The 21,129-nt window shown below is 44.3% G+C and overlaps 1 protein-coding gene across 1 annotated transcript in view; it reads right to left on the reverse strand.

Annotated features, from left to right (window-relative positions):
• Positions 1–679: 679 nt before the first annotated feature.
• Positions 680–21,129, reverse strand: part of SIN3B (SIN3 transcription regulator family member B) — a 32,795-nt gene continuing 12,345 nt past the window's right edge. The window contains exons 6-19 of the mRNA XM_065422399.1: positions 20,575–20,697; positions 16,554–16,643; positions 16,026–16,144; positions 15,218–15,425; positions 13,368–13,484; positions 11,796–12,034; positions 8,655–8,838; positions 7,687–8,281; positions 6,903–7,072; positions 5,920–6,093; positions 4,613–4,705; positions 2,519–2,613; positions 1,782–1,986; positions 680–1,407 (exon numbers count right to left, since the gene is read on the reverse strand). Of these exons, the coding sequence (XP_065278471.1) occupies positions 1,177–1,407; positions 1,782–1,986; positions 2,519–2,613; positions 4,613–4,705; positions 5,920–6,093; positions 6,903–7,072; positions 7,687–8,281; positions 8,655–8,838; positions 11,796–12,034; positions 13,368–13,484; positions 15,218–15,425; positions 16,026–16,144; positions 16,554–16,643; positions 20,575–20,697 (2,643 nt within the window). The 3' untranslated portion in view covers positions 680–1,176. The remainder of the gene's footprint in view (positions 1,408–1,781; positions 1,987–2,518; positions 2,614–4,612; positions 4,706–5,919; positions 6,094–6,902; positions 7,073–7,686; positions 8,282–8,654; positions 8,839–11,795; positions 12,035–13,367; positions 13,485–15,217; positions 15,426–16,025; positions 16,145–16,553; positions 16,644–20,574; positions 20,698–21,129) is intronic.

The raw sequence follows: 21,129 nt of genomic DNA on the forward strand, positions 1-21,129 counted from the left end.
CTGTGCGTCACTGCAAAAGAGAGCATCTGTACAGACATCAGCAAAATAGCAGCATCTAGGAAACCTTCCAAGCCAATGCAAACATGCTTTAAGAGCTCCATCTACTGATCCACTTTGTAAGTGTTATTATCCCAGCAGTACTAAGATATGTGTCTGCAACATACAGTCTCCAGAGACTGTCAATCAGCATGCAAAACACAAACAAAAAACCCAGACCTCCTCATGGATTTTATTCCAGCTTCAAGCAGTTCCTGAAATGAGAAGGGGGGTATTGCAGCGTGACACAGTTTTATAAAGATTGCCAGGGGATCCAATACAGAATTCTCTGCGGAGGCAGGGAATGTGCCCGGGCTCACTTGCTCAGCAATGCAGCCCCTGGAGCCATTTCTGATTAGCGCCTGTTCTGAAACCCTTAGCCAATCTAGCTGTTTTAAAATTCGAGGGTCTCACTTCCCTCCATGTCTCAAGATTTGGCATTTCCTCACCACAGCAGCAGTAATGCACGCGGCATTCATAGCTTCGTTCGTATGAACAGATAACGCAATTGAGTACCCGCACCCATGGCAAAGCCAGTGATCTGTGCCGAGTGCTCTGGGCCCACTGGCCCTGAGGGGTTCTATTAAGAAGTTCTGCAGACTGAGGCATGGCATGAAATGCAGAGCGACATGAAACATTAAACACTTCAAAAAGAGGAAGCAGCTGCCAGTGTCAGCTCTAGCACCCATCATGCTCTACGCTGGCTAGAGCATGCAGCCCCCTCAGCCACCCTGCAAGCAGCCAGGCCAGCGTGCCCTGTCCCTCCAACGCAGCAGCCATTGGCAGCTCTTCTGAAGCTGAGCGCTTGGCACCCCCAAGTAGCCAGCCCACATTGCTCAGCCTTTCCCACGCCGGCTAACTTGTGGTAGGCTGAAGCTAGAAAGCTACTGTACAGAGTGGCAATGCTAAGAGCCCTCTTCCAGGAATGGCTTTAGCTCTCTTCACAATGACATAGCCTGGAGGATTACACTGCGAGGAGACAATTCTATGCCATATGGAAAATACATCATAACCCAAAGTAAAATGCTGTTTGGATAAATATCATTAATACATACATTGCATTCCCACCACTATTCTCAGAGTAAAAGTGTTTTGCCGGCAAAGCTCCTGCTTGGCATGGTCACGTGGATGAGTCTCTGCTCATGGTGAGGCTGGACGGCGACTGTACTGGACTCTGTATCTATTCACGGGGACCCCATGGACATTCACCGTCTCACAAGTTGTTTTGCACGGGACCATGTCCTCGTCCTCATCGCCCATGAGCCAGTCTTGAACCAGTTCTGCTGCCTCCACTGTAACATTCTCTTCTAGCCACCTGCTGTGCCACTCTTCAAACTGTTGGTGGTGCTTGAGCAGAACCATGGGCTGCACCTGAGACAAGGACAGTAAAGGTCACTGAAAGGCTCATAGGGGAGAAGGTTAAACCTTCAGCTCTCTGGACACTTGAGACATTCATGCTTTAAAACAACCAGAGAAGCACATATCCCTTATACCTGCCTCTAGAGGCTTCTGCTTCTTAAATGGAACTATCCTCCTGTGCAGCTTGCATGGTAAAGCTATGGCCAGTAAACTAAACTATACAGCATTTACCAATTCCTTTGCTATTTCAGCCAATGTGGAGATGTAACTCCAGGGAGCAGTCTATAGGAATTCAGCCACGAGACTCCTGTCACTGCAGGTCTCGCAGCTCAAGTTCCCCATCTCTGCCAGTGCCTGAGCTGTTGAGAGAATAACAGGACATGCACCTGCTTGGCTCGGGAGAGAGTACCACGCCTGTACATGTAATCCTCAGAGTTCATGATGAACATCATTTTGTGGGTGTTGAGCCTGAACCTGCAGTCCATGTTGCATGCACTCTCCACCCCAATCAGCCTCTTCCAGGAACTCTTCACTTCACTCCGTAGAGCTCTCACTTGCTTGCATTGCCACTTGCGGAATTTTTTAAGGTTCCTAGGACAAAACCAAGTATTATGAAGTCATTTAAAATCCCTGGCTATTCAACTTCCACCCTCCTAGTCACTAAAGATCAGAGCATGAAATTCACATTCCTATGCCTGGCTCTTCCCAGGAACTTTGCTTCCAGACCATCCCCTTACCCCCAAGGTTGGCACACTTTTGTGATGAAGTGCAGAAGGGATTAGGCCTTAAATTCCCCCCCAAAAGAGGGACTGCTTAGAAGACAGTCCTACTCTCTTCTCCTTATTGTACACTCTGTAGTCTGTGAAAACCTGAGTGCAGCCCTCAATGCCCTTGTGCAGAGCGCCACACACTGGCTGCAAACCTGCACCCCAGACTGTCTGTATTTCTCTGGAACGGTGTGTACAGTATATTGGTTTTGAGTTGCTAGGGATGGAAAGTGCAAGAGAAATAAAATTTTAAGGGACTCTTCCACACAGGAATAGAACCAAAATAATCTCAACACACAGGGCAGCAGCAGAACCAGCTGTTGTGGGCAAGACACCAGGGAAAGGGGAGAGCTCACCTTTGCAGAAAGACCGGTTTCAGTAAGAAGCCATCGTTCTGGTTGTTTGGGACGCCCTCCACCCCAACGTACTGTTCCATGTAGTTAGCCAAGTGCTATACAAGAAAGACCGTTTCCAAGTCATATCTCCCCAGTCAGAATAAACTCAGTTTGCCCTAATAGTGTATTTCTGGGCTGCTTTTAAAGCTGCCTGTACCTAACCCAACCACCCTGAGCCAATTTGCGTTTAAATCCACTTCTGTATCAGCAGCCTCTATATCAAGGACACACAGTCCTCCACATGCTCTACCCCAAGTACACTCAATGTCCTGGGAAAGCCTGTCCCACAATTTGGAGTGAAATGGAAGAGAACATTCCTGGCAGCCTCCTTTGTCAGTGGCACAGAGGTGACTCCATAGTCCTTAAAAAGAACAGGAGTACTTGTGGCACCTTAGAGACTAACAAATTTATTAGAGCATAAGCTTTCGTGGGTTACAACCCACTTCTTCGGATGCATATAGAGTGAAACATATATTGAGGAGATATATATATATATACCTTCAAGTCAGCGGCACTGCTATGGGTACCCGCATGGCCCCACAGTATGCCAACATTTTTATGGCTGACTTAGAACAACGCTTCCTTAGCTCTCGTCCCCTAACGCCCCTACTCTACTTGCGCTACATTGATGACATCTTCATCATCTGGACCCATGGAAAAGAAGCCCTTGAGGAATTCCACCATGATTTCAATAATTTCCATCCCATCATCAACCTCAGCCTAGATCAATCCACACAAGCGGTCCATTTCCTGGACACTACTGTGCTAATAAGCGATGGTCACATAAATACCACCCTATACCGGAAACCTACTGACCGCTACACTTACCTACATGCCTCCAGCTTCCATCCAGGACACACCACACGATCCATTGTCTACAGCCAAGCTCTAAGATATAACCGCATTTGCTCCAATCCCTCAGATAGAGACAAGCACCTACAAGATCTCTATCAAGCATTCTTAAAACTACAATACCCACCTGCTGAAGTAAAAAAAACAGATTGACAGAGCCAGACGAGTACCCAGAAGTCACCTCCTACAAGACAGGGCCAACAAAGAAAATAACAGAAAACCACTAGCTGTCACCTTCAGCCCCCAACTAAAACCTCTCCAGCGCATCATCAGAGATCTACAACCTATCCTGAAAGATGATCCTTTACTCTCACAGATCTTGGGAGACAGACCTGTCCTCGCTTACAGACAACCCCCCAACCTAAAGCAAATACTCACCAGCAACCACACATCACTGAACAAAAACACTGACCCAGGAACCTATCCTTGTAACAAAGCCCGATGCCAACTCTGTCCACATATCTATTCAAGTGACATCATCATAGGGCCTAATCACATCAGCTATACCATCAGGGGCTCGTTCACCTGCACATCTACCAATGTGATATATGCCATCATGTGCCAGCAATGCCCCTCTGCCATGTACATTGGCCAAACCGGACAGCCTCTACGCAAAAGAATTAATGGACACAAATCTGACATCAGGAATCATAATACTCAAAAACCGGTGGGAGAACATTTTAACCTGTCTGGCCATTCAATGACAGACCTGCGGGTGGCTATCTTATAACAGAAAAACTTCAAAAACAGACTCCAACGAGAGACTGCTGAGCTGGAATTGATATGCAAACTAGACACAATCAACTCAGGATTAAATAAGGACTGGGAATGGCTGAGCCATTACAAACATTGAATCTATCTCCCCTTGTAAGTATTTTCACACTTGCTTCTTATCAAACTGTCTGTACTGAGCTATCTTGATTATCACTTCAAAAGTTTTTTTTTCTCTTACTTAATTGGCCTCTCAGAGTTGGTAAGACAACTCCCACCTGTTCATGCTCTCTGTATGTGTGTATATATATCTCCTCAATATATGTTTCACTCTATATGCATCCGAAGAAGTGGGTTGTAGCCCACGAAAGCTTATGCTCTAATAAATTTGTTAGTCTCTAAGGTGCCACAAGTACTCCTGTTCTTTTTGCGGATACAGACTAACACGGCTGCTACTCTGAAACCTGTCCATAGTCCTTGCACCTTAATTACCTGAACCTCCATAGGGTCTTCTGTTTGGGTTTCTTCTGTGTCTAGTAGCTCGATGGTCATTATCACCTGCCCTTTCCTCTGAAGAAACATTACCTGTAATGAAGTGAGACACAGGGGACGTCACCTGCAGCCTCCAGAGCTGGGCAGGAGCCCAGATCAGTGTGCTGAATTTTCATGGAAATTCAGCTGAACATGACAGATTGGAGAAGAGGTGAATATACAACATGGCACCCTGATGCTTGACCACACACAAACCTAGGCTCAGTTCTTGCTACCACTTTCTCCGTTCCTCTACACTGTGTCCTTGGGGATTTCAATACCACCTTTATGCAGATGTTCCTTCAACCTCTCAAGCTCTGCCCTCCCCCACTCACCCTGGGTGTTCCCTCCTTCTGTGAAACCTGCTCCTCTGCCTGCCCCATCACCCTTGGCACAGTAACTCCTCAAACTTAATACATCAAAACAAAGCTCCATCCTTCCTTCCTTCCAGTCCTCCTCCTGACCCTTCGCCCTCCAATACTGCTAATTGCTCCACTATCCTCCTCACCACCCTGATGTTATATCAGGCTTCTCTCACACTTGCTCATGCCTGTCCAAACTGTTGCCAAATGCTGCCTGTCCTTCCTCTACAAGACTTTCCTCTTAATTCGATCTTTATTATTAGAACCACGCTCCAAAGCTTTGGTTAACACCTGTGCTGGCTACTATAAGCACCATCTCTTCCCTCTGCCTCCCCACCAGTCCCCCTGGAACTAACCTCCTGGGCTCTCTGCAAAGATGCCTTAAGACTCCATCCTTCCACATTCAAATCCTTCCTTGAAATTCACTGTCCACAAAGCCTCCAAACTCTAACCCTAGCACTGAAACTCACCACGCCCTTTTGGACTTGCCTAGGTCTGAGTGCAGCCAGCATTCATGCTGTGCTGAGAGGGCAGAAGCCCTCTCCTTGCCCGCTGCCCTGTCAGGAAAGAGCTTTGTCTTTTTATTTGCCTCCAAAGTGCCACATGCCCCCATGGAACTATCTGAAAAGTAATATATTCACTCAATGGCTTCCTGCGTGTCTGAATAGGAGCAAACTCTCTGGCGGGTGCCTGGTCACAGCCTCCTTGGCTAGGAGCTACAAAGATAGGAAAACTCCCCAGCCATCTGATCCAAGAGATAAATTAAACTCCCCTGGCCCTAAGTAACAGGATTCGGCTCATCTCTTGGGAGCTAGGCTATCAGGAGAGCATCAGACTGCTGCTGTCTGCACCACCCCAGTCTGGTTCCCCTCTGCTGCGGGTAATTCCCCTGAAGCAAGCTCTCACCTTGAAGCAGTTCTCATCTGCCATGCAGCGCTCAGCCTTCCACTGATAGCTGGTCTCCTTGGCTGCCCGGACACACCTGGAGGATAGGTTGCCTCCAGCAGCACCTCGCTTTCTCTCACTTAAGTAGAGCTCTACAACCTTCAGGCAGATATCATCACTCACAAGATGGTGAAGCTATTATCAAGAGAAAAGGGAGTCAGCAAGTTTCTAGCAAGAGTGTTACATACACTGGTGCAACCCACACTACTCCCTTACCTCTGCCCCCCCCCCCCATTTTGCAATGAATGTAACAGAGGGAGCAAGGGGCAGTCAAGTCAAAGCATTTGTTTAAACATCTAATTGCTAAAGTGGTAATGGAGAGCTTGATAATTTAGTGAGTGTGAATCGTCTAACTCAACTCGTAATCAGAGCTTCCCAATGGCTCTGGTGGGGACAGTCAAGTGTCACCAGCAGAGAAATCAATGAGATGTGTAGTCCTAAGTTAACTGGCCATAGGAATTTCAGCTCACAAACTGCATTTTCTCCTGTTTTTACCAATAGTCGTTTCCTTTGACTATTTCCTCTGCCTTTTTTCCACCACCTACTAACAGTTGTATAAACACCTCAGGAGAAATCTTGGCTTCTTATGTTTTCAGGATACCTTGTAACCCTAATGGTACTATATAAACCAAAGAGGGAATACTGAAGCTTACAGAAGCTGCAAGTCCACAGGCCTAGATTTTCAAATGCCAATTCCTTTAAACTGTGATACTCAGGGTTTTTAAGCTAGGGAGAGACGGGGAGGGAAACGGAGAGCTGAATGCCTGTCTCACCAGGAGATACATTCCAAGTGTCACTCTAAGGTGAAGTTCCTCTTCACCTTTACCCTGACCTTTGCGAGCTCTCTCATACACACAGACAGACCTGTTTATCAATAGGACAAGGAGGGGCTGTCCACTAACTGCGCTGTGGAAGCACTAAGAGACGATTTGAGAGACAATTACCTGACGGACAATATTCTGCACCAGCTTGTCCATGGTGAAGCCGATGTAGGCGTGGATAGTGAACATCTCCCTCAGAGTGTCCTCGTACTGCGTGGGGTCAATGTTCCCATCCAGCAAACTTCTCACCATATCCAAGAATGCTGGGTAGTATTCCTCCAACTCCACCTCACCTGGGCAGGAGAAAACAGCAGTCACTGCACACAAGAGGCAGAGGGTGGCCCCGAGACAGGGGACAGAAGAGATAACTGTGCTCTAGATCTAGGACATTTGGCACCAAGAATATTTTTAGACACAAGCAAGACACTTCAAGTGCAGCACGAACCACATCTTTCCAGATGCCACTGACAGCACACGGAAGACCCCATGAGAACAGTGTGACTATCTGAAATGGTCACTGGGGCAGTGCCTGACTCAACTCTCACACGTGTATGTATTTTAAATGTAAGCAACAAACTCCAAGACACTTCATAGCAGTGTTTTCCCATGTTCTAGAAATACCTACATAGAAGACATAAGGTATATATCGAACAACAGCCAATGGGCTTGTAGAGGTCTAAATGAATAAAAATATGTCCCTTGGCTTGTAAGTTATCCCCTAACTATCCTGGTTAATACATGCAGGTAACATTAGTTATGAATCCATAATTCTCAGACACTGGAGAGGTCTCAGTATCTATATTCCTCATATTCATGCCAGCTGGTCTCAGTCATTGCAAGTGGCCTCTGCATAAGGCACTCAGAATGCTAACAGCAAAATAATTTCCAGACTGCAGAATGCTCTTACTTGGTTGTTTCAATCTCAGTTCCATGGCTGGATCATTGGACTTTTCTTTCCTTCCCTCACAGAGGAGTTTCTCCCTCTCCTTTTCAGTCCGATACTCTAGAAGCTGCTTCTGAGCCTGACGATAAATCTTTAAGAGCCTTGAGCAGAGAGTCTGGTGAAGACGGAGGAAGAAATACCAATTATTATTGGCAAAGAACAGACTATAAACATCGTCCAGAGGTTTGTGAGGCTCAGCAACAGCGGCATCACAGAAGCCAGCTTTCTCCTCCAGAGGGCTGCTTGGAGGCCCAGGCACATGTTTCTTTCGTAGCTCAGGAGCATCCAGGTTCTGTCCCTGATGGTTTTCTCTATCCTCATCAGTCGACTCTTCAGAAATACTGTGGTCAGGGAGCTGAGAGAAAAACAGCTCCGGTACAAAGTGATGCACTATTTGCCGAATGGTGGCCTGATCTTCCTTCTGGATAGTGGGCTGTCGTTTCACATAGTAGCTAATGAGTGAAGCTGCATCTTCTAGAATCTGTTTATCCTCATAGATGAAGATGAGGTGAGGCTCATTCGTGGTGGCGCTTCTCCCCTCTGAATGCTGCTCCTGATGCTGTAATCAAGAGACAAACAAGTAAGATCCTTCCAATCCATTCTCAAGAGCCATTCCCACCACAACACACACACAAATCAGCCAAGTGTTAATGGCTAGGCTGGGGGACAGAGGAGGAAAGGGGATATTTATGGGATTACATATGCTATTTCTCTTACATTTTTATCTACAAGTTATATATATTTTCAAGCATTCTTCTCACCCACTCTTGTCATCTTAAATTATGAGCTCTTCAGGGTAGGGATGGTATCTTCCTCTATGTTTGTACAGCGCTTCCCACAACAGGGACCCAATTCTGATCTGAACTTCTGGGCATTACCGTAATACAGAACAATATAAACAGACAGGATCGATTGTTTGTTAACATATACACCTCATCGTAGACGCTCTCAATCTCATTCAGCAAGCTCTTGGAGCGCAGGGCTTTGGTGTCATTTTGTTTGAAGTTGACAGCCTGGTGGTCAAGGGACTTTAAGTACGCCTTCTCATACTGCTCCCGCCAGATCTTGTTGAAGCCCTGCTGGGCTTCCCGCCATTCCTCCTCTTTTGCTTTCAACCTGCATAATGCAGAACAGACAATTTGAAAACCATACCACAGAAATTCACACACAATGTTTTAAAAGCAGCCTGCTGAGACACAGCAAGACTTTCAGTATTCCCAGGGGAAAAGTAAAACAAAACAAAAAACTTTGGTAAATAGTTATGGCTGGGAATATAAAATACTATAGTTTAAAAAACCTCTTAAGTGCCAGAAGCTCAGGCAATCCACAGTAGAGATGCCTACGCCTGTAGCCTGATTTGGGGTGAGTTAGTAGGTAGGTCTCTTGCATGACAGCTAAACTTACTTTTAATATAAAATCTATAAATCTAATACATCAAATACTCATTTTATAAGAAAGATATATTTATACAGACAAGCAGATTAATCCTTAGGGCTACACACCTTAACTCTACCCTCCTTTTTCTGGAACAATTTTCTCGGGTCCTAGGAGATCTCCATCTAACCGTCTCTGTCTTAAATACAAGGATTCCATCTGACCAGGCAGATATGCTGGGAAGTGGAAATGGCTCAGAAGTGAGGGGCAGAGCTAAATTTTCCTCACAGGCACTAAAGAAGCTGTCACAGAGCAGGGTCCAGGAACAGTGGGTGTTGTGTGAAGATGCCATAGATGGCTGTTGTCCCAAGCTGCTGGCTGCCAGAAGCCAGGATTCAGAACAGGAGACTTGGCAGTTGGGGATGGGGGAAGTTAAAAGCTCACGCACCAGGGAGAGAACAATTGGAGGGTGGGACTGATTTTCATAGAATATCAGGGTTGGAAGGGACCTCAGGTCGTCATCCAGTCCAACCCCCTGCTCAAAGCAGGACCAATCCCCAACTAAATCATCCCAGCCAGGGCTTTGTCAAGCCTGACCTTAAAAACCTCTAAGGAAGGAGATTCCATCGCCTCCCTAGGTAACCCATTCCAGTGCTTCACCACCCTCCTAGTGAAAAAGTTTTTCCTAATACCCAACCTAAACCTCCCCCAACTTGAGACCGTTACTCCTTGTTCTGTCATCTGGTACCACTGAGAACAGTCTAGATCCATCCTCTTTGGAACCCCCTTTCAGGTAGTTGAAAGCAGCTATCAAATCCCCCCTCATTCTTCTCTTCTGCAGACTAAACAATCCCAGTTCCCTCAGCCTCTCCTCATAAATCATCTGCTCCAGCCCCCTAATCATTTTTGTTGCCCTCCGCTGGACTCTTTCCAATTTTTCCACATCCTTCTTGTAGTGTGGGGCCCAAAACTGGACACAGTACTCCCGATGAGGCCTCACCAATGCAGAATAGAGGGGAATGATCACGTCCCTCGATCTGCTGGCAATGCTTATACAGCCCAAAATGCCGTTAGCCTTCTTGGCAACAAGGGCACACTGTCGACTCATATCCAGCTTCTTGTCCACTGTAACCCCTAGGTCCTTTTCTGCAGAACTGCTGTCTAGCCATTTGGTCCCTAGTCTGTAGCAGTGCATGGGATTCTTCCGTCCTAAGTGCAGGACTCTGCACTTGTCCTTGCTGAACCTCATCAGATTTCTTTTGGCCCAATCCTCTAATTTGTCTAGGTCCCTCTGTATCCTATCCCTACCCTCCAGCGTATCTACCACTCCTCCCAGTTTAGTGTCATCTGCAAACTTGCTGAGGGTGCAGTCCACACCCTCCTCCAGATCATTAATGAAGATATTGAACAAAACCGACCCCAGGACCGACCCTTGGGGCACTCCGCTTGATACCATATTTTCTCTCTTTTTAAAATACATGCTGAACAGCTTAATTTTAATTGTAATTTTAAAGGGAAAAATCAACATGAGATGCCCACGCCTAGCAAGCAGAGGCTCTTTGGAGAAAAATGGCGATAAAAACCTGCTGTTAAAAATGTAAGTTGAGATTATATGGCACTAGTTACGTAACGGTCATCGGACCTGTAACAGTGCTGTACCACATGCAGAGATCACCTCTAACAACACCACACCCTTGGAATCCGCTGGTTCTCAGTGAAGATTAATCCATAAAGAGGTTTTTCAGTTATGACTGGACAAAAAAATTAGAACTTTAAAAAAAAGGCATACCCCCCCCTCACCCCCACTATTCCAAAGTCTCATTCAAAATGACACGTCCAATTAACCTCATATTTTCAAAAAATAAAATCCTCCCTTCCTCTAAGTGGGACTAAGAGAAGTTTTAGTGCAGAAAGGAACTTTTCTCAGCAAGCCAGGGATGAGCATAACCATAACAAAGGAGCCCCTCTCATGGCTCCATTACAGAGCAATACAGTGTGAAAGTGTGAAGAATTCACAAGGTTGGGGGTGGGGGTGAAACAGTTGATTGTCATGCACTAGAAACTGTATTATAGACTGAATTAAAAAAACATACATGTTAATACCAAAGGTATCTGAAACCTTTTACACGATTACTTAGCTTTTCAATTAAACTAGAAGCATTTTTTATATAATGCTTCCTACAAAGAGAGGATTTGAAAAAAGTTTAATTTTAAAATGTATTTGTAGATGTCTACATTAATACTGAAAGCTATCTGAGGAGGAATCCTAGCTGAAACCAAACAATGGCAAAGCCCCACAGAACTAAAGGAATAGCTTGGTTTACTTATAAAATGAATGGAAAACCAATTTAACAATTTTCATGGCAGGAGAAGCAGCGATCTTGTTACAGTTGTCTCCATATTACACAATCATCACAAAGTTTGTGGTGGGCTATTTTCTACTGAAACATACATACTGTTACTGCAAAAGCAACAGTACATTGTCATAATTTGCATTGTTTAAGCTGTTCTCAGATAGGGCTAAGAGAGTCAGCTAATATCTTTGTGACCTATTATATTGAAGTGATTTTGTAAAGATATTCCATTAATTGCTCACCTCTGTCCTGCGTTAGAATCCTACGAGATGAAAATAGGTAATTAACTTCTGAAACGACTAGCTAATTAGATAGAAATGATAGGTGAACCCAAGAAAGAGTTACCTTTTTAAAACTACAGGGACAGCAGTAACCGGATTTTTCTTAAGACTCTCAATGATTTCTGGTGCTTTATCACCATAGATACGGTAGATGGCTCTGCGCTGGATCACTTCCGACGTTCCTCCCAAGCAATCATCCAATCGGAATTTCTCCTGATCCTCTTGAGACATCCGAGACAGCTTTTTCTGAACACTCTCCAACACGCGTATTGTGGCCAGATTGGTTTCCAAGACAACATCCAACTGTTAAAGTTCACAAACGATATAACAACGTAAGAAAGGATTCAGCAGCTGGTCTCTGCTCAGATCTGTACTTGTATTTCAGTGTCCACTGGCTAGGAGTCACGGGCTCCAGTGAGGATTCTCACTAGGTGGAGTGCTCCGACAGTACTTTCAATTGTAAAATTGGCCCACAGATTTCCTTAAGGGCTATTTTCTGCTGCATTTGCCCTTGGCAAAGCAGGGTCCTATGATGCAGTTGACATCCTATCTGGTTTAGAGAGAGATTGTGCTTAGAAATAAAATCCTCTACACCAAAAGCAATATTTAAAGCTACAGCACATGCAAGAGTACCAGCAGGGGCACCTCTGAGCCCTGCATGAAAAGGAGAGTACATAAAGCTCTTGAAACCTTTCCCTCCCGTGATACACACAGTGGCATTATGGTGTTCGTGCCTCCTCCCCCCAGGCTGGAGAAGTACAAAGCAATCACCACTACTGGGGAGAAGTGTGAAAGGGTTAACTTTGGAGAAAAGCAGCCTTGGGAAAGCAAGCCCACACTAAAGCTAAAGTAGAAAGAAGGGGAGGGACTGACACAGCAAGAAGAGTTAACTAATAAATTGAGCCCTGCTCAGATACAAAATTTGTATCCGCATCTGATCTGCAATCCACAAAAATGACCTGTGGATATCCACATCCGCAGATATCAACAGATTTGCAGGGCTTTAGATATAAAATTTGGATCTGTATCTATCCACAATCCACAAAAATGGTCCACGGATATAAAGCAGATATCCCCGGATTTTCAGGGCTCTACTAATAAAGAGTTCAGCATTTGGCTATTGACTATAAATAAGGCTCAGATTTTGTCTCAGATATTTTTAGTAAAAATCACGGACAGATCACGGGCAATAAACAAAAATTCATGGAAGCCCATGACTTGTCCATGGTTTTCCTAAAAATATCCGTGAAATGGGAAAGGAGGGGGTCCATCACCCACAGCGGCTGGGGGCTCTGTGATACCCCCACCGCCGGGCTGCAGCGGGAAGACCCCCTTGCCACCTGCTACAGCTGGGCTGCTACAGGGGGTCCCCTCGCCACCTGGGAGCTCTGGGGGTCCCTGCTTCCCACCAGCTAGGAGCTGCTGGGGGCCCTCTGCCAGCAGTGGTTGAGAACTGTGGGGCTGCCTGCTGACAGCTCCAGCCCCAGGGAAGAAAATGTCACGGAGGTCTCGGGAAGTCACGGTTTCTGTGACTTCCGTGACGTAAACATAGCCTTGACTATAAATAACTTCAAGGTGCTCGGTCACATGAACAGGAGACCAAGTTGCAAAGTACTAAGTTGAACAGCAGAACCACCTCAAATCGTTCGTCCTCACAGCGATGCAGCTGCTCCTCATAGGGAGTCTTCTTTGAGCTGACAAATGTAGAGTCTTCAGACCAGGATGGAAACGAGACCCAGGTGTCATTTAACACCTACAACAGAGTCAAAGACAACAGTCTACAGTGTCCTATAAAATAGGACCTGTTCCTGAGGACCTGGTAGGACCTCTACAAGGGAAAATATAAAGTAGTATATTAACAGTGTTTCTATCAGCAGGTAGATAGCTAGGTATTTCTGCCAATGATCTGTGCCAGAATTTTAAAATGTCAGTGTTGACCATTTCTGAGACATTGTGCATGTGAACAGTTGCACCCAGACATTGATCAAAAGATTTCTAAGGTGTCCTTTGCTGCTGTTTCATAAAGGAGGAAGAGATGTTTGTCTGTAATAGTCAGCTACTGGTGATAATGGAGACAAAAATGCCAGTGCCAAGGAGGGTGGGCGGGTTGCTCTATTAAACCCAACTCCCACTGTCTGCCAAGATGCTCTGACTCTGAATGCTCCTTTATAACAAAAGGCAGCAAGTGCTTCACAAACTGGTAAGCTAAACCTACAGGGTTCACTTCCCCTATCACTAGGGCCCTACCAAATTCACGGTCCATTTTGGTCAATTTCAAAGTCATAGGATTTTTAAAATTGTAAATTTCATGATTTCAGCTATTTAAATCTGAAATTTCAGTGTTGTAATTGTAAGGGTCCTGACCGAAAAAAGAAGGGTGTGTGTGTGTGTGTGGGTGTGTGGTGGGGGTTTGCAAGGTTATTGTAGGGAGGGTTGTGGTACTGCTACCCTTACTTCTGCTGCCTTCAGAGCTGGGCAGTTGGAGAGCGGCAGCTGCTGGCCGGGATCCCAGCTCTGAAGGCAGAGCTGCCGCCAGCAGCAGCACAGAAGTAAGGGTGGCATGATATGGTATTGTCGCCTTACTTCTGCGCTGCTACTGGCAGGGTGCTGTCTTCAGAGCTGGACACCCGGCTAACAGCCACCACTCTCTGGCCACCTAGCTCTGAAGACAGCGCAGAAGTAAGGGTGGCAATACCATGACCCCCTGCCTAAAATAACCTTGTGACTCCCCCTGCAACTTCCTTTTGGGTCAGGACCCCCAATTTGAGAAAACGCTGCTCTACCCCGTGAAATCTGTATAGTATAAGGTAAAAGCACACAAAAGACCAGATTTCACGGTCTGTGACGCGTTTTTCATGGCTGTGAATTTGGTAGGGCCCTATCTATCACTGAACACAGCCAACTTTGAATGACCCCATACTAGAATTGTACCCTGCTTACACAGGGTATTTTTTTTAGGCTTTGACTCAAAATTTGCTTTTTGGTGACTCACTGGTATACTATGCTACAAAGTCTGTCTTCATACCTGGTGCTGAAAAACTCATTTTATGCTGTGAAATAAAACGTCTCTCCCCCATTCCCGCTGCCCCTTCTACCTATCATCAAAGACAAGGAGTGGGTCCACAAATAAGTTGTACCAGTTTAATGAAAGGTATGATTTTATACTGATTTAGTTAAACCAGAGCAACTTTATGTGTGGCACTCTTATCTCCATATAAACCTGATTTATAGCAGTTTAGCTCAGATTAGCAAATTTACAGGTGCAACCTAAACGGACATAAGCAGTTTTAAACCAGTATAAGAGCCTACATACAAAAGTTGCACCAGTTTAAACAAAGTGATTTAAGTTAAATTGGTGCAATGTCCATGTTTCAGAGAAGCCCTAAATCATCATAAGAAAGCAGTATGTGGAGGGCACTGACTAGCCTGCTTTGGGAAAGGCTATCATTGCAGACGGGGGATTCAATGGTATTAAGCTTGGAGTACCTCCTTGCAAATGGCCGTTCTTCCGCTGCATTTTGGCTGCTGATAGGTTTTTGGAAGAGCCCGGTAACTGGATCCTATGCGTTTGCAGGAAGCATAATCAATTTCCCGACTCATTCCATCCCCAGATCGGTCACTCAGCGGAGAAGCAAATGAAAGCTCTTTCACTCCAAGGAAGGATTTGAACTGTGCAAAGAGTTCTGGGAATTTCCTTAAAAAATGAACAGACATACGTGAGTAATTATATTCCACATCATCACATTCTGTCTGTTTTGTCCATTAAGTATTAATTACTTTCTTCACCATCTCTTATATTTCATACAGACCATGGTCAAAACTAAACTGAACGCTAGGACTTTCTTGACACAGCCCTAAGAACTCCCTCTCCATAATGTTATCTGCTTTAATCAATCACTCTGCTTAAGGCTCTTTTCAACCATCCTCTTGGTGGAGGGCTAGAGAGAACTCCCTTCAGAATCCCATCAATACCACTCCTTAACCTGCTGAAGGAGTCTTTGTTCATTGCAGTAAGACACTCTCCCTTCTCTTGGAGGGCTAACAGCTCAATTGGCCTCCATCCGGTACCGCTATTTGCCTGTTTTATAGCATTGTTCTAAGACTTTATGGACTAAAAGTTGTGTCAGATTTTATTTCTCCTCTGTCTGAATGATTCCTAAAATTTTGGCATTGCTAACCCAGAAGAAACCTTTGACTTCATAAGGTTTTAATGTTGAAGCATGAGAGAAAAAGTGACATAGCAAATGTTTAAAAGGTACACCCTACATGTCACTGGAAAGACAAGTTCACTTACCCTAAAAATGGGGTGACTAGCTGGAGAAGCTCTGAGCCTGACACTAGCTCCTGATTGAAGAGTGCTATACAGCGGAGGAAGTTCTCATACACTTCCTGACTCTTCAGTACCCTGCGCACCTGGCAGAGAGAGGGAAAATAAAAACTCTCATATCATTTGTATACTAGCTTTATTTTTATGCTGATATTTTAAAGGGTCTAAGCCTTTTTGCACAGAGCCAATAAATTCATATGCTCATCGGAACCTTGGAAGCAGCATGCATACAGAAGTGCCCTGTTATAAACAGTAGTTTAGTAACAGGATTTACACTACTATGAGGTTCACAATTGCTGAGAAGCAGAGAAAACACACACAAGAAGATACTAGTATGCGTTTCCCTCAGGGTCCTCCCAAAACTCCTCCATTTGTTAGGAAACTGTTACTTAATGGACTCCACTATACCATAGAGGGAGTCGTAGAATACCAGTCAATTGCTACCTATCCGATTGAAAGCAAGACCATGCAACAGGACGAGGCCAGATCACTGACCTTATCGAAGAAAGAAAACTCCTGCAACGTTCCATATTTTCCCACTGTCGCAACTGACAGATCTTTGGTACCTCGCAGTTTCATTTTCTTCTGTTGAAAAGGTTCGATATTTTTACTTCAATGGTTTTGATTCAAATACCAGCAATTTCCATTTTACTGAACTGTAACTACCCCTTGCTCTGAGCCTTTATTCCAAAAAATCACAAACTAGCTTTGCCACATCACACCCTCCATGGAGGTCTGTATCAATGACCCCGAGCAAAAACAAAACAGGTTTGCACGACAGGTAAATGATAGGGTATAATCCTGCAGGAAACAGCAAGTTATTCAAGGGGAGAGGCCCAATTCAGTCCTTCTATCAAGTCCTCATTTTCCTGATACTTAGCACTTATATGTAACTTTATATTGTATCAAGGGACAATGCACTTGTCCAAACAGTTTTCAACTTCCCTTTGTTAAGTGTCTTCAACACCATTTCCCTGCCCCCATTATTTATTTAAAAAATAAGGATTCTTTTACTTTCCCCTTCATGTTTGGCACTAGTCCTTTAAGAGGAAAGAGGACAGTGCACCTATGACTTGTCAACTGACTCCTAATGGGATTTTATGAGAGTGCACATGGGCCATATCAATGGGGGAAATGCCTGTGGACAGACAGAGAGAAGGCAGTTAAGAGCTGCCTGGGAGTCAGGAGACTGGAGGTGGTGTCTGGGCAAAGTTGCATAAAGCAAGAAGCTCTCTGCAGACTCTCCATAGCAAGAGGGTGAAACTGTCAGGAAGCTAGTGGAGAAACGAGCCCGATGATGTTCCTGCACCAGAGAGTGATGGGCACAGAAGGCTGGAGAGGGCTGAAGGCGGAGTGCAGCAGCGGGAGATGCCTGCTGGCTCTCTGGGGTCGGGAGTTGAAGCCAGAGAAGGCTGAAGACTGGGGTCAAGGCATGGTGATATCTGGAATTTTACTGGTGAGGTGAGTGTGGTGAGAGATTCTAAGGATAAGAACGGCCGTACTGGGTCAGACCAATGGTCCATCTAGCCCAGTATTCTGTCTTCCAACAGCAGCCAATGCCAGATGCTTCAGAGGGAGCGAACAGGGCAATTATTGAGTGATCCATCCCCGTTATGTTCAGTCGCAGCATCTGGCAGTCAGAGGTTTGGGGACACCCAAAGCATGGGGTTGTGTCCCTAATCATCTTGGCTAATAGCCATTGATGGACCTATCCTCCATGAACTGATCTAATTCTTTTTTGAACCTAGTTATACTTCTGTCTTTCACATCCCCTGGCAATGAGTTCCACAGGTTGACTGTGCATTGTGTTAAGTACTTCCTTTTCTTTTAAACCTGCTACCTATTAATTTCATTGTGTGACCCCTAGTTTTTGTATTACATGAAGGGGTAAATAATACTTCCCTATTCACTTTCTCCACACCAGTCATGATTTTATAGACCCCTATCCCATCCCCCACTTAGTTGTCTCTCTTCCAAATTGAACAGTCACAGACTTTTTAATCTATCCTTGTATGGACGTTGTTCCACACCCCTTACCATTTTTGCTGCCCTTCTCTGTACCTTTTCCAATTTCAATATATCTTTTTTGAGATGGGGCAACCAGAACTTCACACAGTATTCAAAGTGTGGGCATACCATAGATTTATATAGTGGCATTATGGTATTTCCTATCTTACTATCTATCCCCTTCCTAATGGTTCCTAGCATTATATTAGCTTTTTGACCACCACTGCATACTGAATGATGTTTTCAGAGAACTATCTACAAATGACTCCCAAGATCTCATTCTTGAGTGGTAAAGGTAATCTAGAACCCATCAGTTTGTATGGATAGTTATGATTATTTTTCCCCAGGTGCGCTACTTTGCGCTTATCAGCACTAAATTTCATCAGCCATTTTGTTGTTCAGTTGCCCAATTTTATAAGATCCCTCTCTAACTCTCTGCAGTCAGCTTTGGACTTAGCTATCTTGAGTAATTTTGTACCGGCTGCAAACTTTTGTCAGCTCACTGTTCACTTCTTTTTCCAGATCATTTATGAATATGTTGAACAGCACTGGTCACAGTAAAGATACTTTGGGAACCCCGCTATCTACTGCTCTCCATTATGAAAACTTACCATTTATCCTGATCCTTTGTTTCTTATCTTTTAACCAATTACTGATCCATGAGAGGACCTTCCCTCTTATCCCATGACAGCTTACTATGCTTTAGAGCCTTTTGTGAGGGACCTTGTCAAAGGCTCTCCGAAAGTCTAAGTACATTATATCAACTACATTACCCTTGTCCACATGCTTGTTGACACCCTCAAAGAATTCTGATAGATTGGTGAGGCATGATTTCCCGTTACAAAAGCCATGTTGACTCTTCCTCACCATATTGTCTTTATCTGTGTGTGAGAATTCTGTTCTTTACTATCATTTCAACCAATCTGCCTGGTAACTGAAGTTAGGTTTATGAGGCTTTAATTACCTGGATTGTATCTGGAGTTGTTTTTTTTTTTTGTAAATCAGTGTTACATGAGCTATCCTCCAGTTATCTGGTCCAGAGGCTGATTTAAGCAATAGAGTACATACCACAGTTAGTAGTTCTGCAATTTCATATTTGAGTTCCTTCAGAACTCTTCGGTGAATACCATCTGGTCCTGGTGACTTATTACTGTTTAATCTAACAATTTGTTCCACAACCTTCTCTACTGACACCTCAGTCTGGGACAGTTCCTCAACCTTTGTCACCTAAAAAGAAAGGCTTAGGTGTGGGAATCTCCCTCACATTCTCTGCAGTGAACACTGGTACAAATAATTCATTTAGTTTCTCCACAATGGCCTTGTCTTCCTTGAGTGCTCCTTTAGCACCCTAATTGTCCAGTGGCTCCACTGATTTGCAGGCTTCCTGCTTCTGATTTACTTAAAAAAAAAAATTGCTGTCAGTTTTTGTATCTTTTGTTAGTTGCTCTTCAAATTCTTTTTTGGTCTGCCTAATTATACTTTTACCCTTGACTTTCCAGAGTTTAACACCTTTCCATTTTCCTCGCTAGGATCTGACTTCTAGTTTTTAAAGAATGCCTTTTTGCCTCTAGCCACTTCTTTTACTCAGTTGTTTACCCATGGTGGCAGTTTTGGGTCCTTTTTTTTAAATGGGCTATGCATTAGGTTTGAGCCTTTATTATGGTGTTTTAAAATAACTTCCATGCAGTTTGCAGGCATTTCACGCTTCTGGCTGTTCCTTTTAATTTCCATTTAATTAGCTTCCTCATTTTTGTGTAGTTCCCTTATTTGAAGTTAAATGCTGCCATGGTGAGTTTCTTTGGCATTTTATCCCCCTACAAGGATCTTAAATTTAATTACATGTTGATCACTATTACTGAATGGCTCTGTTGTATTCACCTCTTGAACCAGATCCTGCATTCCATGTAGGATTAACTCAAAAATTGCCTCACCTCTTGTGGGTTCCAGGACTGGCTGCTCCAGGAAGCAGTCATTTAATGAGTCTAGAAATTTTATTTCTGTATCCCCTTCCAAGGTGACATATACTCAGTCAATATGAGGACAGTTGAAATAGCCCATTATTATTGCATCTTCTGCCTTTGTAAACCTCTCTAATCCCCCTGGGCACTTCACAGTCACCATCACCATCCTGGTCAGGTGGCTGGTAATATAGTCCTACTCTTATAATGCAAGCATGGAATTTCTATCCAGAGAGATTCTATGGATCTACTTAATGTACTGTCTGGACTATGGCTGTGGGACTTGTTATGATTTATGTATACAGGACTTTTGTAATTAAGCCGGAAAGGGCTACATATACTTAAGGCCTATTTCTGGGGACTCTGATGGGAAAACTGAGGCATCCATGGCTGTCATACCATGGCCTGGCACTGGAGGGCACCCAGCTGAGGCTGCCCTATGACACGCTCTTAGTAGAATTTGAAATTTGAGAGCAATTATCTCATATAGCACAGGTTATAGCAATGCCTAAGTATGAAAACAGTACACATGTCTGTTTGCAACAAGATACCTTTGCTGGGCTGGGAACAGGACGCAGCAGTAGTGGTCTGGATCGCTTTTTACTATGTTCCAGATTTTTTTCATGATCAGTTTTCTGGACACTGTTCATTTCACATGGCCCATTTCCTGTGAACTAAATTAAAGACGATGTTTTCAATTTGCCCTTATTAGTTCCTCAGAAAGAGAGAACCCCATTTATCTGAACAGACTAGAGGACATGAGATTTCACTAAACGAGTTACCTAGCTACAAAGAACAAATAGTGAGAGCATAGTTCAAACACTGATAGTCAGTTTTTCTATAACAATATTTTGCAGTGATGTAGCACCACTACACATATCACATACAAGCACAACCCATTGGAATAGCAAGAATTAACCCCTTAAAAAATTTTTAATACTAAATGTTAGTTCTTTAGTAAGACATTAAGTTATATTCAATTGTTTCAGCTCTACATACAGCTACAAGGCTAGTTTGAAAATCTTGAGAAGGACCCAGTGGTAGCATCTTAACAGGACCCTAGAGTGAAACAGTCATCAGAAGGATCAATAAGATTTGTGCTAGAG

The sequence above is a fragment of the Emys orbicularis genome, chromosome 24 (assembly GCF_028017835.1).
Source record: "Emys orbicularis isolate rEmyOrb1 chromosome 24, rEmyOrb1.hap1, whole genome shotgun sequence".
Taxonomy (NCBI): Eukaryota; Metazoa; Chordata; order Testudines; family Emydidae; genus Emys; species Emys orbicularis.